General features: G+C 40.8%; 2 protein-coding genes across 6 annotated transcripts in view; both read left to right on the forward strand.

Annotated features, from left to right (window-relative positions):
• adam9 (ADAM metallopeptidase domain 9) overlaps positions 1–6,603 on the forward strand; it is a 45,836-nt gene extending 39,233 nt beyond the window's left edge. Inside the window, exons 21-24 of one of the 2 annotated variants that reach the window (XM_061039121.1) lie at positions 1,216–1,318; positions 1,467–1,496; positions 2,393–2,451; positions 2,550–6,603. In XM_061039121.1, coding sequence (XP_060895104.1) covers positions 1,216–1,318; positions 1,467–1,496; positions 2,393–2,451; positions 2,550–2,619 — 262 coding nt within the window. In that variant the 3' untranslated portion in view covers positions 2,620–6,603. The remainder of the gene's footprint in view (positions 1–1,215; positions 1,319–1,466; positions 1,497–2,392; positions 2,452–2,549) is intronic. The other variant, XM_061039122.1, reaches the window with a different exon arrangement.
• Positions 6,604–8,604: 2,001 nt separating this feature from the next.
• ogdha (oxoglutarate dehydrogenase a) overlaps positions 8,605–17,764 on the forward strand; it is a 32,428-nt gene continuing 23,268 nt past the window's right edge. For all 4 annotated transcript variants that reach the window (XM_061039107.1, XM_061039103.1, XM_061039104.1 and 1 more), the window contains exons 1-2: positions 8,605–8,742; positions 11,181–11,590. In XM_061039107.1, the coding sequence (XP_060895090.1) occupies positions 11,351–11,590 (240 nt within the window). In that variant the 5' untranslated portion in view covers positions 8,605–8,742; positions 11,181–11,350. The remainder of the gene's footprint in view (positions 8,743–11,180; positions 11,591–17,764) is intronic.

Here is a 17,764-nt window from a genome sequence, read left to right on the forward strand (position 1 = left end):
GTCCCCCGCCCCTCCTGTCTCCACGCGTCCCCCGTCCCCCGCCCCTCCTGTCTCCACGCGTCCTTTTTCACTCTCAGGTTTCTGTGAGGCAGAGTCAGCAGCAGACGAGTTCTAATAAGATCTGAAAACCAATTTCAAGTGACGATTGTCTCAAATTGATTTGGTTCGATCCGTTTGTCTTTTTAGACCATAGAAAGTATTTTGTTTGGTTTAAAAAGTCTCTTGGTTCTCCCTCAGTTATAGACAAAGCGCTCCGAGTGGGCGGGGCCGTCTCTCTCCCCCCTCGTGATGGGAGGGCTAACGGTTGGAAAGGGAGGAGCTCACTCGATTAAAATATGTGTGAAACATGTTCGAGTCTCTGAGTGAAACATAAACAAGCTGTAGGATATGCCGTCCACATGAACACAGAGCGGAGAAAAACAAATCCAGGGGGGGTTTGACTTTGCTCACTTTTTACTCCACAATAAATGTGCAAAGGGTATATTTGATTTTTGTTATTTTAATATCCAGAATGTCGCAGATTATGCTTTTAAGACGTGCTCATGGAAGTGAGGAAAGCTTACCAGTTTAACTTTGAAAATGCTGTTCATTACATGAGCTCTTATTTCCTTCATTTCCTGAGTTGAGACAGTCGGCAGCAGCTGACAGCAGAGGTCGAGTCAGCTGTTTTTTTTTCTATTAATAATCATTTTAGAGGGAGAGACAGCTGCTCTCACTGCTCTCTAGTGTCCTCTGTGCTGCATTCAAGGACACTTTGTGTATCATGTGACCTTTGTGCTGGGTTCACTGACCCTCTGACCACTCCTATAAAACTGTCCTCCATGCTGCATTCAAGGACATCCTTACAATCTGCCCTAGAACTGTCCCTTGTGCTGCGTTCAAGGACACTTTGTCAGAAGCTTTAAAACTGACCCTTGTGCTGCGTTCACTAACCCTCTGACAACGCCTAAAAAACGTTCCTCTTCTTACAATCTGCTCTAGAACGGTCTCTTGTGCTGCATTCAAGTACACTATCACAACTGTTGAAAAACTGTCCCCCCCTGTGCTGCATTCAAGGGCCCCATGAAATCTGCTCTCACACTGTCCACTGTGCTATGTTCAGGGACACTCAAACTACCCACTGCTATGCTAAAACTGTCCCCTGTGCTGCGTTCAAATGCACTCTGATAGCAGTAAGACACTGAATTTTGCTTTAACTGACCTCGTGTCTGATAGGGCTGACGGTGCCGCTTCGGCCAATCCCAGCAGAGGACCGCCTCCAAGAGCGCAGCCTCCATCTGTTCCCCGGGGCAACGGAAACGACTATGTCAGAGACGGGGTGAGTTTACACTATAGACTGTGTGTGTGTGTGTGTGTGTGTGTGTGTGTGTGTGTGTGTGTGTGTGTGTGTGTGTGTGTGTGTGTGTGTGTGTGAACTAATCAGTATTAATAAGTCGTTACATCTTCTGCTCTCTCTCCGTTTGAAGAACCACACTCAGCTCCTGCCACCACAGGAGGTAAAAAAAACACCTTTAATACTCGCTCTGTGAGAACACTCCTGTCACCTGCTCTACTAAAATCATCTTTAATAATACTACTGCAACTTTACTAAATACTGTGTCATCATACTGCTGCTGCTCTCTTCTGTGAAGTTTCTTTTTTTACACTTGATCAGTTTTTTAAACGGTTTTAAAACTATTCAGTTACTCATCGTGAGGAAAAGACTTCACGTCTTTGAGTAGCACTGATTATAAATCATCAGTTTGTGTTACATTAATAATGATCGTTAACAAAGAGAGTCTCATTACGGTGAGTTAAAGTTACACTATGGTTTGAAACAGTCCATCATACATGTAGATACAATAAAGAGAAGTATAAAGTGACAGATGAAGAAGTGACGACACTTTTTATTTGTGTTTATTTATGTGTGTTTATTAATGTTTGTTTATTTATGTGTGTTTATTTGTGTGTGTTTATTTATGTGTGTTTATTTGTGTGTGTTTATTTGTGTTTGTTTATTTATGTGTGTTTATTTGTGTGTGTTTATTTATGTGTGTTTATTTGTGTGTGTTTATTTGTGTTTGTTTATTTATGTGTGTTTATTTGTGTGTGTTTATTTGTGTGTGTTTATTTATGTTTGTTTATTTATGTGTGTTTATTTGTGTGTGTTTATTTATGTTTGTTTATTTATGTGTGTTTATTTGTGTGTGTTTATTTATGTGTGTTTATTTATGTGTGTTTATTTGTGTGTGTTTATTTATGTTTGTTTATTTATGTGTGTTTATTTATGTGTGTTTATTTATGTGTGTTTATTTGTGTGTGTTTATTAATGTTTGTTTATTTGTGTGTGTTTATTAATGTTTGTTTATTTATGTGTGTTTATTTGTGTGTGTTTATTTATGTGTGTTTTCAGGTGGTGGAGACCAGCAGGACCGCTCCGTCCTACTCTTTGAGGCCTCCTCCTCCTCCAGTGTAAGAACCTCCAGAATTCCTACTCATTGTTACTTTATCAGGTGTTTTAATGTAGAGGAGACATTGGGGTTCATTGTTCACTTTTCTTTTTCTTTCAGAAAACCGAAACCTTCTGCTGCAGCCCAGCCTCTGGTGCCTCAAAGACCCGCCCCTGCTCCACCTGTTTAACCGATGTGAGGGCCCCGCCCACCCACCACACCTGGGTGACATCCCCCCTCCCCCCCTCCTCTTCCTCCTATTCTTCTCTTTTTACTCCACCTCAGTACCTACTCACTCAGTGCTGGTTATCTAGAATGAGCCAGGACATAATTCCTGGAGCCAAGACTGCCGGTCTAAGATCCGGACAACGCCACTGGACTGGGAAATCTACCCAAACAAACAGGAACACTGCGGCACTGAACTGAAGCAGCAACTGTTCTCTGCAGTCTGTCCTTTTTTTCTTTCTTTATTTGAAGTGCAAATCTCTGCGTCTACAGGTGACACAGTGACTATCTGTCACCAAACCAGCCAATCATATTTACAGAAGACATATTTACAGTGACGCCCAAACGCAAAGAATGAATCAGCCTCAGACATGTTTTTATCTCTGCTCTGAAAAGATGTTTAATTTCACTCCCCCGTCCTCTTAATCAAAATACGACCAAGCCATTTATCTCACTGGCTCACCTGTGGGGGCAAACAGGAGTTAAAGGTGCACAGCCATAACTAACGCTGGTTAGCTGCAACTTTCCCAAAATAACATTTTACTGTAAATGATCCACTATTGCTAGTTTGCTAACCAATAAGATTTTGTCAATGGAAACGTAAACATGTCTCAAGGTAGCCAAATGCCTGGTCATCTAATTAGTGACGCGCATGAATGGATGAACGAGATTCCCACTGTCCCTACCTACAGCCACAGCCAAGAGAAGAGCCCTGAGGTGGCTCTCGCTTCTGTTGTAATGCGCTCGGCCCAGCCCGGGCGTGACCCGCTCCGGGGACAGTGGCAGGTGGGGAGTTTGACTGGGGCGGTACACCCGTCAAAGGGTAACGCAGGTGTCCCAAGGCGAGCTCAGGGAGGACAGAAACCTCCCATGGAGCAGAAGGGCAAAAGCTCGCTTGATCTTGATTTTCAGTATGAATACAGACCGTGAAAGCGAGGCCTCGCGATCCTTCTGACTTTTTGGGTTTTAAGCAGGAGGTGTCAGAAAAAGTTACCACAGGGATAACTGGCTGTGGCGTTCATAGTGACGTCACTTTTGATCCTTCGATGTCGGCTCTTCCTGTCATTGTGAACCAGAATTCACCAAGCGTTGGATCGTTCACCCACTGATAGGGAACGTGAGCTGGGCTAAAATCCAGCTGAAAGGAGTAAGGAGCTTCACTCTGATTGGCTGGTTTTAGGACAGAGGTCACTGGAGGCGGGGCTTACACACCTGTTTCTTACTTTCTTTCTTTCTGTCTCTGAATGAAAGCACTGGTGCCGTCTGATTGCACTTTCTTCTGCTCAGCACTGTCATAGGAATGTAACGCACCCCGGCTGCTGTGTGCGGTGCGCTTGATCTCCATCACCTTGTTCGCCCCGGCACTCTCTCTCTCTCTCTCTCTCTCTCTTTTTCTGCAGAATTGTAAAAACACAGTATGCAACAACGTGTGAGTGCAGAACTCTCTCTCCTCTGGATCTGGATCTGTGGTACTTTGATGCTTTTGGCTCTGCTGGCTGATGTCTCTGCAGGGAATGAACGCGCTCATCTCTTATTTTTTTACCACAAAGAAACTCTCCCCTGAGAGACTTCAACACTGTTAAACCTTAATGATGTATCACCGGCCCACAGCTTCATTAGAAGGTTGGTAAGAGGCCTTATGGGAAATATAGGAAATCAACTCAAGTAGGTCTGAGTTGCTGTTTTGCAGGTTTTGGTCGGCCTCTTTGCCACCAGGCTGTACGGAAATCTCCTGGGTACTTATGGGAGGTTGGGCGTTAAATGATGTTTAAACTGCTGCTGTTACAGTGTTGAAGTGACTAAAGGTGGAAATGATCCGTTCAACTCTCAGCTACATGGAACATCTGCTCTAAAGTCCTGAAAGCGTCCAGACTCTCTGCACACCAACGTGACCTGAATGTGAGAAACTGAACAAACTTCTCTAAACATGCACGAACATAGGATAGTACTTTATTGATCCCCAGAGGGGAAATTCGGGCGTTGCAGCAGCACAGACAAGTAAGGTGACATTCAGGACGTTAAACTTCTCTCTTTGCTTGGCAACCAGCATCAAAGTCACTCGACACCAGGAGTGATCCAGGGATTTTTACTCACCAAGAAAACCAAATGTTTCTGTTGGACTGGCTTCTTCTGCTGTTCACGGACTGTTAGCATTGCTAGCATTTTTAGCCAGTGAACAGCACCCTGCAGTTATTGAACCTGGATGCACTGCGTGTGAGAGGAGAACATCATGTTTTTGTTTTTTTATCTCCTTTAGTATATTTTAAATTAGAGGTGTGGGGTGTTTTTTGCACAGAAATCATTGAACATGAGGAATCGACTGAGGATTTAAAGTATCTTATAGGGCTAACTCTGTGCCATTTGATCATTTTCATGCCAAAAATTATAAATCAGTGTTTCCCCAACATTGTTATTCTTTAAAGGAAAAAAAAAACTCTGGAGGACAGACTGTTCGGTCTGATGTTATTTAGAGACTGAGAGCAGCTGGGGCCGGAGCTCACAAGACATCTGACACAAGACTGACAAGAGCATCGAGTTACAGTCAGCCAAAGGTTTCTGCTGCTGCTGACGTTAAAGTCTGAATAAGTCTGGGGAAATTCCACATTTTTCTTAAAAATCAACGAATCCCATGTGCAGATCAAACTAACACTGCTGTGGGTATTAAAGCTGAGAGCCACAGACGAGCGGTCAGACACCATTGAAAGGCGAGAAGTTGTCAGAATTTGTGATACTCTGATATTTCTGATGTCTTTAAACGATACAATCTCAGTTATTTTAATGATTGATTTTATCAAAATGGACAGAAGCTTAAAAAATATACATATTTCATTGGACAGGTGCACAAAGGAGAGGAATCAATCCATTGAAAATTGCAGGAAACCTCTTGAACTCTGCCTAATCTAGACATTGTGCAGGAGGTTAGCTGTGATTTTTGATTACTTAAAACAAGAAATTAACCACTATTTGGTGAGTAGGACTTCTATTTTTGTTGCCGTGGTATCAAATCCTGGTATCATGACAACACTACTCACATATTCAACCTATAATTCAGTGGACTCCTTCTCTCAGGCAGGATCCAAAGAAAGTTCGGAGCACACAAATCACCACATGCAAATTTTATTTGGCGCAAATTTCTTTGCACCGTAATACATTTGCCTCTCTGCTCCAGGACTTTCTTTGGCTCCTGCGCGTGTGAAGGAGTCCACTGAATTATATTTAAAACGTCTAAGGTCGTTCTCTTTAGAGCACCGACCTCCATTTGTGGAGCAGCTGAAGCGCAGGAGTTTCCTTCTACATTACTCACACGATGTTGTTTGGGTCTGCACATAAGATTAGTTTTTAACAATATATAAAATAATGCCAGACTGCTCCTTTACACTGTCTTGTTTGTATTCAGCTAATGGTTTGAAGGTGGAAGATAACTTGTGAGGAAACCGACTCCACAGCAGAGATGCCCTGAGTTCAGTCTGTCAGGCAGGAGGCTGCAAACTGCAGGTAGATAAGGAAGTACAACATGGATGTATTATTAAGATCTGGATATGACACAAACGATCAGGTTTGCTTTAACGGGGCACTCTGGCTTCGGGTACGTCTTGCTCTCGATTAGTGAGGTCTTGACTACAACACTACATCCATGTTGTGAAAACAGCCTGAGAGGTCAAACTCAGGGCAGGAAAGTCTCATAATCAAAAGGAAACCTCCAGATTGCAGATATATTTATGCTCAACCTGTGTGTACTGTATGTGTGTACCACGGCGTGTCTGATTGATAGACAGGCGTCGCCATGGTTACACAGAGAATCTCATCACCTTTTTCTATTTTAATAAATGATTTTATATAGGATTTTTGTTTTATCTTTTTTTTTTGCAAATGTAAACATGTTATCTGTGGTAACGCAAAAAACCTTTCAACAGAATTTAATTATTAAATATTGCTGTGTCATGTGAAACCTCGTACGGCTGATTCATTCTTTGATGAAGAGACTTTGACCTTTTACTGCACTACATATATCTGACCGCTTTAGTTACTCAAGAATTCAGACTCAACCTCGGGCTTTAGCGGATCCCAGCTGTCATTGGGCAAGAGGCGGGGTACCAGTCAATCACAGGGCTGACATATAGAGACAGACAACCAGCCACACTCACATTCACACGGGCAATTTAGAGACACCAATTAACCTTAAAAGCATGTCTGTGGACTGTGGGAGGAAGCCGGAGTACCTGGAGAAGACCCACGCATGCACAGGGAGAACATGCAAACTCCACACAGAAAGGCTCCTGTCTGAGGTGGAACCAGGAACCTCCTACTTCTCCATGTAAAAAACACAACCCCATTTCCCCCAATATCACAGAAATGTCCCTGTGTTACGTGCCGTAGTTTTGTGTGTTCTCTCTCTCTCCTGTGTGTGTGCTCCCCAGGTGTTGCTCAGCCTCAGCGTGCCCAGCCACACCTGTGGCTAATTACTAATCAGGGGCAAACTATAAAGAGCAGGAGAGGAGGCTGCCAGTTGCCAGTGGGTTGTTGGACTGCGTGTGTCTTTGACAAGAATAAAGGCCTTATTGTTCATATCTTGAGTGTTAGTTTTGAATTGGCTTCTCTTTTGTTTTGTGTTTTTTAGAAGAAGCTTGTTTTGTGTTGCACATTTTGATTTAGTTTGTTAATAAATCATTTTAAACTTTGCTTATATTTAGTTCCTATTTCTTTTCCTTGGGTTTTAATTTATTGTTACTCCCCTCATCCCCTAGCCATCTTGGGGAACGTAACACCCTGCCCTCAGATTGAGTAAGAAAGTCATTTTTTCCCAAACCTTTAGTTTCAGTCACAATGACTTATCCAGTCAGTCTTGGAGGTTTGAACTTTAATTTTCGTGTTGCTGCTTATTAGCTGGCTGCTCACAGAATCTTTATTAGATATTTATCCTGAACAAAGAGTGAGCTGCAATGTTGCCTAGCTACATAGTTGAGAAAGAAAAATCACTCACAACAAAAATGTTTTGCATTGCATGTTTCACCTCCTGCAAGGCTGAATTACTCTGTGTTTCCAGAAGGTGTGGAAATGGTCTGTGTTAATGCCATGATCACAAAAACTATGATGTGCTAATTTAACTCTGATATGATACAAATAAAGAGACTATCTTTTGCGCAGAAGATAATAACTTGGGACTTCAGGGGCTCCTACAAATAGGATAATGATGTGATGAAAAGAAAGTAGGCCTATACAGTTTACACCCCCCCCCCCTTTCTGAGCTTTCTGTTCTGACTAAAGCACATTCCAAATATATTACGATGTCTGTTTTCCCTAAAGTGAAAGAAACCCATTTTAAAAATAATTCACCAGATTTATCCAACTGCTGCATTTCTCAAAAAAAGGCTCAATTTTGATGTGAACCCTTGTGCTTTCTGTGGTGAATCTGAAGAGACTTGTTTGTATTCTGTCCTGTGTCTCAAAGATTTTGGGTCAACATTAGAGTTGGTTGTCGCTAAAAATTAATGATATTCCATCTTTTGATACTTATAGTATTCTCTGTTTTATGGATAATTTAAACCCTTCAATTACTGACATGGTAAATGTTATTTTACTCATGAGTAAATATCATATTCACTGTAGTAAGTGGAGAAACAGCAAACCCTCCTTTGACTGGTTTATAAATGATTTCAAATATTTTTTCTTATCTCTGAAAAAAATGAAATCTAGCAGGATTTTTAGAAAGATAAGTGCTGACTGATCGAAATTCTTGTTATGATTTCTGGCCCTTGTTGAATTTTTTTTGTCCTTGCTCCAGATTGTTGTCTGCCTGATGTTTACTTTTGGAAAAGTTTTATTTTTTTTATTTTTATATATATATATATATATATATATATATATATATATATAATCCCCCCTAGTCTTGATTTATGTTTGAATTAACTTTTTCCTGTGTAAAAAAAAACCCTCATGTTCTTTGCGTCATGACGTCGCTGCTGCGTCACTTCCACCCAGGCCTCACGTCCACGCTCCGCACCCCGAGCTGTCATCGTTTTACCGGGAGAGGCGAAGGGCATCCTGGATACCCGGCCGAGAGGGGAGCCGCTGCAACTCGTTTATCGAGGTCAGTAACCAGGACTTTATTATCTCATAGCATCTGAATGTCAACAGAGAACATGTTTGATGTGCTGTTTATCACGTAGGCTCAACCACAGCTTCAGATTTAAGAGAAGAAAAATCAGTGTTGAGGAATTTTTGAGAGACAAAACCTGTTAGCATGTTAGCTTCGTGCTAACTGACAAACAGCCAGGAGACCAACGGTCATCTGTCAGAGCGAAATGATGCTTTACTCAATATAAGACATAAACATGGTGTTAAAATTTAAACTGGTGTTTGAGTTAACTCAATAAGCAGTCATATAGCTGCTGGCAAAACGCGCTAATGGTCACTAATAAGAGTCAGATGTAGAAGCTAACCGGCTAATTACATAACTGCTTAGCAATTAGCTAACTATATTTGCAGTTGGTGCAGGGTGAGCTTTCACAATCTGAGGCGCTTTTGTTTGTTTTAGAACATTTTAAACATTTACAGAACGGCATTTTACTATGTTTTGATTAAGCAGCTAGTACATTTCAGGAACTCAGGACTCGTGAAAGGACAAAGTGACGGACATGTAGCGTAGCCAATGACAAAGCTTTGGAGTCCTATGTCCGGGCGGGGTTTCCCTCGGAGAGCCAATCAGGAGGCTGATCGAGCAGGTGGTGGGCGTGTTCAGGCCGGGGTGCGGGAAGGAGTATGGCAGGCAGGGAGTGGGGACCCAACAAGGTCAAAACACAGACGCAGAAGCTCCAGCTGAGACAGAACAAGAAGTCCAAGCAGACTGGAAATAACTTTTTTTAAATTTTTGATATTTAACTAAAAATATTCTGAAATTCTTTTCTAAACTTTTTTTTTATTTTTTTTTTTACATTCTTTATTTATTAAATTTCGTGTACACTGTTATTTAAAGTCATGCTTCTCACACATATAGGCCAGAATAACACACATGCACAAACAGGACCTGTGCACAGGCATTGATGAAGAGATGTCAGAGTTGGGCTGCTTCACAGGGAACGCACCAGAGCTGTTTGGGGTTCGGTGCCTTGCTCAAGGGCACCTAGGCAGTACTCAGGAAATCACTTTGCACCTCTTCAGTTACCAGACTAACTTCCTACTTGTCCCGCACGGTGACCCTCTGGTTGCCAACAGATCCTACAGACTGAGCTACTGCTGTCACGCCATATCAGAATTGAACTCCAATATGTTGCAAATACCAATACCATACCAAACATTGCAGGCAACTCATGCACACTGTCTAAATTGCACAAAAACATTGGCAACAATTAGTTTTCTTGCTATTTCAATGCACTCATTCCTCTCCTACGCACATGTCTTGTGTAGTTATTTTTAAGTACTTCCCGTCATTAGAATAACAAGGATCGTTTTAAAGCAGCATTGACATTTTGACAGCCTTACCCCTTAATGTGTTTCCTGCGTTAGTCTCTTTGAGGTACAGATAGAGTGTAAATCTGACAATACATTGAAAAGGGAGAAACAGTTGGCAGGTTCTCTGTTTGAACAAGCTGTAGCTAAAATATCAGTCATTCTACCTTGTAATGTGTATTGTCATTAGTACTAATTCTGGATATTTATATTCATGGACAAGAGAAAGTATAAACCATTGCCATATAACAAATAAAATACTTTGATCGCCCACTGATCACTGGAGGAAAATAGATTGCGTGTGTTCCCCTTTCTCTGCATGTTCTCTGTTATAGTCATCTACTAATAAACTAACATCACAAGCCTTGTATCACGCACAGTCATCAAATGCAAAGTCATTTGCCAAACCAGAATATCTCATAAAATATTGACATGATGTGTTTTTTGTAAAAGCCTAGCAGCGTTACGATTTTCCCAACCTATGTTAGATCACAAAAGTTTCATGCTAACTCCATTAGAAAAAAAAACAAAAAAAAAAACACAAGCTCTCTAAGAGGTTTTACTTGTCATGCACACAGAATCTACAAACAAATCTGATCAACCTGAAGTATCTGAAAGCAGCAGTAAAGTTAATCCAGACAGTTCCTGGAGAAAGCTGCTGTGTGTCTCCATGTTGATGTTATGAACCCACACAGCAGTGTTATCTGACTTATCTATAAGGGCTAATGTTAGTGATTTACCATAGAGAAGAAACACAAATGGTCCCAGGCTGTCTTAACTCTAGAAAAAGAAATAGCTTCACCTTTGGTCTTATAGCACTGTGAAGGTCAATTTGCATTATATTTGTTCCCTTGCTCTTTTTTTTCTGTAACATTTGTCTTTCTCTGGCAGCGTTTTGTTTTAAGCCTCTGTGTTGTAATACCAGCACTTATCCAGGGTTTTTCTCTGCACATGAATGAAGAGTGAAAAGTTCATGTTTATTATGATCTTGTTAAGGTTCAAGGTTCTTGGTGTTAGAAACGTGAACACACCAACCTTCATTCAAGCTCTAACACTGTGTCTCTCCCCCTCCCCTCTCAGTGGACAAATAAACCAGTGGACAGTGGATGTTTGATTCCTCCCTCTCTGATCTGGGACTGACCCTGCTGGAGTGATTTTTTTTAAAATCTGTTCTTCATTCTGAGGTTGAGGACGTCCGGCCCGTCGGCCTGACCACCGCCACCGTGTGTGTGACATTTTAAGGACTGCTAATGCATCGTTTAAGGACTTGTGCGGCGCGATTGCGTCCGCTAACTGCCTCACAGGCGGCTCAGACTGTCGGCCAGCAACGGCCAATCACAGTCGCCTCCACAGGTGGCACAAGGACGTTTCAGCCAATCAGGTGCTACACTGCACCTGTGGCCTCTGAGCCGTTCCTGAACGGGACGAGCTCTAACTACGTGGAGGAGATGTACTACGCTTGGTTGGAGGACCCCAAGAGTGTTCACAAGGTAAGCAGCAGTGGCAGCCCCCTGCTGGTCGGAAGGGGCAGTGCAAGTCTGGAGAACTTAAAGGAGATTTATTATGGTGATAAGGCATGGCGACCTTTTAAATGACAACCACGGTAACCTGAAAAATATCTTGTTCTGCATTTGGAATTGCTCAAAGACAGAAAGGAGGCAGCTGTTCTTCTCTTGTTCTTCTTCCTTTTATATGGGTGATTTAAAGTTTGAAATCGCATCTAATCCATACGGCATTTACAGTGAATGATGACTGCACCTTGTTAACCAAGCTAGCACTAGCATTAGTTTGCGACTCAGTGTTTGCTAACCTCCCCAGCTCCACCATCTTGTTCAAATATGGTCACTAATGACTCAAAAAAAAACATGGCAATGGCCAAAGTCATGAACTGTAAACTACTTTAAACCGCTGTCGAAAAACCAATGTGTGATCACACATGGTCACAGTTATGATGTACATCTGCTTTTCAGAAGTACAAAAAATACTTTCAGGGATTTATCTGCATTAGATTATTCTCTATCCTAAGATTCCAACAGCCTTAGGAAAATGTCTCCCCTTTTTAAATATAAAAAAAGCTTTAAAAAAAAAAACGTAAAATTGTATTCAACTTAAATATGTCAGGTGGACAAAACATATCGAAGAGAAGCACAGTATGTAATGCAAACATACTTGCAGGTTAAAGTAGAGTGACAAATGAATATCAGATCATTGTACCTGGGCTTTCATGCCTGGTTTGATAAAGATTTATTTTTGGGCTTGTTGTGCCTTTATTGTAGAGATAGGATAGAGTAGGAAATCAGGGAGAGAGAGAGAGGAGAACGACATGCGGGAAAGGAGCCACAGGCCTGGATTCAAACCTGGGTCGCCCGCTTGGAAGACAATAGCCTCCATACATGGGGCGCATGCAATAACCACTGCGCCACCAGCGACCACAATTGATCACAATTGATCAGACATTTTTTGTGAAACTGCATCCGTGAAGGTGACACACTGCACAGCTGGTGAGAGGTAGCGCCCCCGTCAGGCCTAATGAAACTGGTGGTGTTTCAGTGATCTCTCCACAGGGACGCCAACAACACATTTTAACTTGGTGCTAAAGGACAGTCAGGCTAATTTTAGCTTCCTGAGGCTCTGTCACATGACGAAGCAGTTTTAGCGTCCAACGTAAGAGGTCAGACTGTGGCAGGCAAGAGTCATGTGATAACCTTTCAACCAGGTGGATGTTGGGGTTGTTTTTTAAAAGTGTTAGGAAGCAACATCTATTAATCCATCCTAATCCTCGACAAGAACAGAAATGTGTTTGTTTTTATTAGTGAGACAATTGTTATTGAAGTCCCCAAGCTTCCTACAAAACTGTAGAAAAGAGGATATGTTCTGCGAAACATGCAACTTAAGCTAATTTCCCAAGAGCGAAGTTGAAAAAACTTAATTGAATTGTAAAAAAATCTTTTGATTCAAAACATGTCTGGAGTGTAGCTAAGCTTTACAACAGAAACTCTTATTAAGATTTGTTGTGTTTTGTTATCCTCTCTTTAGGACTAATAGATATGAAGAATCTTTATAATTGTTCTTATTTTGAGTTTATAATCTGCATCATTTGTTGGTATATTTGTCATCCTCTGTAGCTTTAACTGAGATGTGAACATTGAGGGTAACACACACACACACACACAGTCAATCGTGTGTGTGTGTGTGTGTGTGTGTGTGTGTGTGTGTGTGTGTGTGTGTGTGTGTGTGTGTGTGTGTGTGTGTGTGTGTGTGTGTGTGTGTGTGTGTGTGTGTGTGTGTGTGTGTGTGTGTGTGTGTGTGTGTGTGTGTGTGTGTGTGTGTGTGTGTGTGTGTGTGTGTGTGTGTGTGTGTGTGTGTGTGTGTGTGTGTGTGTGTGTGTGTGTGTGTGTGTGTGTGTGTGAGTGAGATGTTATGTAAAGTTGGGCAGTGTGACCTTGCTGCTTTGCAATCGAGCAGGAAGCTACATACACAACCTGCCCATTGTTTTTATTTGAAGTAGTTCAGTGGAAATTTTACTAGAAGAAATTAATGGTTAAAAATGGTTAATCTCCCTTTAGATCCATACTCAGGGCGTTAAAAACATTCAGGTATCTCTACGACCTCCACTGATTTTTCCATGTTATTGTCATGAGACATGACTCCTTGGATCTCAATGATCACCATGGAAACCACATGGAGGCGGCAGCCAAATTAGCCGGAGTTTCTTGAATGAGTCACCGCTTCACCGTGTATCTGCAGCCTGCTGTTAAATTTTGTAGTATTTCTTATGTATCCTTTATTTTAATTGTGAGGAGCCACTGAGACTGAGGTCAGGGGGTTTCCTGCAACGATACATATACAAGCACACTAACAAATAATAGTTATACACATTCACAAACACACGGTGATTACATGAGATTAAAACCCGACTGATTGGTGTCATTAGAAACAGTCGGATTACACTAATGCTGAATTTACACTGATCTTTTTTTCTGTTTCTTTAACTGTTGCAGACAATCCTTCAGTGACAGAATATAAATAGGAGAGACTTGCTGAATATAGAGTAGGGCTGGGAATCTTTGGGTGTCTCACGATTCGATTCAGAATATTTTCAATTCAAAACTATTCTGGATTCATGGATTCAAAGTCTTTGAATTTCTTGCTGCTCCATTTGGCATCCTACTGAGTTAAGAGCTAGCCTTAGCACTAAGCAGGGAGTGACTGATTAGCCAATTTCCTTTTTTGATTTTTGGAAGTTTTGAATCTCGATTTTTACATATTTTTAGATTTTTCCCCCACCTCTAATACATAGTGCTCTCTGATCATCCCGTTGTCTGGTGTTATGTCGTTGTAAAACTCAGTAGCATCCGTCTTAGGTCAGTCTCTTTTCTGTCCTGATGTTTAGCTCAAATCAAACATGTTTGATATCATCTGACCTCCTCAGTTTCAGCTTGTGGAAAAAAAACAACTTCAGATTTTTATCAACCATTAAATACTTTCTGTCCCTCCAGCACCAAACACAGAGCAGCAAACCCTAACCCTATTCTGCCAACATAAAGCTATACAGTGAAGTTAGATTCTGGCATACTTTTAGGAAATGTTGTTAGCGTAGCAGAAATTAGCTCTGGAGACATTTTAAAGTTGAGACTAAACTTGCTGCTTGTTAGCTCTTAAGCTAACCCAACAAACCAGAGCCTCAGTCACAGCAGATAATACAAAGTACTGCACACACAAGGCCAAAATCTGCTTCATTTTTCATTTTCATTTTTGTTAAGTTGTTCCAGGAGCAGGATCGGAAATAGTCGAAACAAAAATCTAGGTGTAAGATGTGAGATGTCAAACTTTAAAACGTTTTCTTGAAGTCTTCTAGTGTTGGTAGGAGGTAGAATAGAATAAACTTTTTATTTAAACAAGAATAATTTTTAAACCCAGCAAAGTATAGTTTTTTTGTGTTTTTGAAAGTGCAGACTTAAGACTAACGTTGATTATTTAACTTTGGGTACAAGCCACACTTATGAGAAGTCTTAATATTTTCTAACCTAACATATGTGACTGTTTTCATCAAATGATTTCTGCATCATCTGCCAGGAGGAACATATTGAGTCTCAGAGTTTAGTTTCAGAGTCAGTGAACCTTTTAAACGAGTCTTGTGGCATGTTTTCAAATGGTCTGTTTGCCTTTTTTTGGAAGGATACTCCTTCAACCTGTCTGACCCGTCCTGCTGTTTCATTTAGATCTTTTACCAGAACAACGTGCAAAAGATTCTGTGTCGGAGATTTCAAACACTCCCAGTGCACCAGGAAGTGCTTGCATAAGTAAACTGTCAATCAATGGCTAAAACAAGAACATACCAGCTTTAATGATGATCCAATTGTGGGTTGTAGATGATGAAATTGTTCAAATGTCTAAAATCCCCTGTAACAAGGGGATTCCCTGCGTTTAAAAAGTAAGGTAGTAAGGCCACGGATCCAAAGTCATGGCTGCCTTTTGTTTTTATTTGATAGCGTGTTAAACCCGTTCAGCAACGGCTTACCTAATTGATTTTGTTTGAAGCCATCACATTAAGTCAAAAAACTGTTCCGCTTCCCCACTCTCACTCTCACCCCAGGTGTCCTTAATCAACTTAAATTACACTGCCGACACGCCGCGGCTCCGCCCCATAGAGGGAGAAATAATGCACAAATACCCCCAAATCAATTAACAAAATGTAAAACCAAAATAAGCCAGAATAAACAATAATATAAACAAATAATTCTAAATTAATTAATGTTTGGCTCTTTTCGTTTTTTTAACTGTAAATAATTCATATGGCCATTTGGCCACAACAGTACATCTACAAAGGTATATGAGAAATATCGTTTAAAGGTTAATTACTTGCCAATAAATTGCCCACAATTTCCCAGTTTGGGATCAATAAAGTAATTTCTATTCAATTTCTATTCTAAACTTAAAGCAGTGTATGCCAGTAAACGCATTAGGACCTGTGATCACTGACAGTGGTTTTTGCACAGGCACTTTCAAAACCTCCATTTCAGAGCACTTCTTACCAGCGTCCTTTGTTGCTAGGTTTACGAAGGTCGACTTGTGCTTTTCTCGGTAATGATCTCAGATGAAATGATTCATTTTGTAATGTCACATCCAAGGTGATGCAGAAGAAATCATTTGCTTCAAGGTTGCTGTTCGGTTTTATAACGAACATAAATCTGTCTGTGGTCGTGTTTGACCAAGATTCTGCCTTTTTTTTTTTTTTTTTTAAAAGAGTGAGTTCAATATTAAAGCTGGAGTTATGGCTGCAAACAATTAATCACAAGTTTATTGTCATTGCAATATGAGCATGTGCAGCAAACGCATCGCAAAAGTCTGAATTTAATTATAAGATATGACGTTATTGAATGTAAACGATGCTCGCTCACTGCAGGCGTACATTTTAATAGTTGGATGATGACCAGATTTTTCAACTTTGATTCAGTTCTAGTTGAAAGTGAGTGATGGTTAATGTCGTCTTTTCATGTCTGCAGCATGTGTGAAGAGCCAGAGACACATTTCTCCCCTTGTGGGACAAATACAGTTAATCTTGAATCTATAAAGAAATCAAACGATATCAGGTCTGTTTCCATATCGCGCCAACAAAAGTACAAGTCAAAGGCATCAAATATTGTCTATTTCTTGTTTTAAACTACCAAATATTGCTGGCAAACTCCTGCACACTGTCTTAATTGCACTTTTAACAAAATGTAGACAGCACTCTCTCATTCTTCCGCTGCAGCTTTTGGTTGAAATATGACTTTGGGATCTAATGCTTCAATACTTTTACTTATTAGAGGTCAAAATGCTCCAGCAACACTAAGTAGATCAACTTAGACAGTACTTTTACTTACTGAAATAACAGATTGTATCGTTACAAATCACGTACCAAAAAGCATTAAAAAAACAAAAATGTTGACGACTTTAATGCTCATAGAACATTTTCTCATATTGTGCAGGCCTATCTGAAGTTCAGGTTGTATCATGCAGTCAACAGACTGAATACCCTTCATATAATTAGATAATTAAGGTTTTGAATGCAGGACTATTGCACTAATATACATTACTTAAATACTTATTCCTACATCTCTTCTCTTGGGCTCTGAGGATCAGTGTAGTGAACAGTGGTCAGTGATGACAGGTTACACAGCTGACATTTCTCCACTGCTGTTTTCTGCTGACTCTGGTTTTACAGCAGCAGCTGAGTCCTGAGATCGTTGTGGAGTGAAGCAGCTTCAAACAGGCTGATCTCTGTTTTGTTTTAGATTTTGAAATGCTTCGGTACTCTGCTGATTAGATAATGCTTCATTTAGCTGATTATGCCATCCCCCCTTCGCTCACTGGTCTCCATTTTGATTTATTCTTTTACTTTATTCACTGATAAATGGCGCTGCAGTGAAGCTGAAGGTAAATTCTTAAAGCCCCCACTACTTCACCACATGGTAAATTACTCCAAACACTGCTGCGTTTATGTAGTAGAAAGTATAGCTGCACATTAGGGTTAAATATTGAAACATGGCTGCATGATATGTGAGTGACGTGCAAGTTGGTGGTAAAAAAACCACATTAAGGCATGAAAGAAAACAAGAACATTCCTGCATGGAGAGGATGTAGACAAACAGGCTAAGAATACAGAAGCACATGTTGGAAAA

This window comes from Labrus mixtus, chromosome 5, assembly GCF_963584025.1.
Source record: "Labrus mixtus chromosome 5, fLabMix1.1, whole genome shotgun sequence".
Taxonomy (NCBI): Eukaryota; Metazoa; Chordata; class Actinopteri; order Labriformes; family Labridae; genus Labrus; species Labrus mixtus.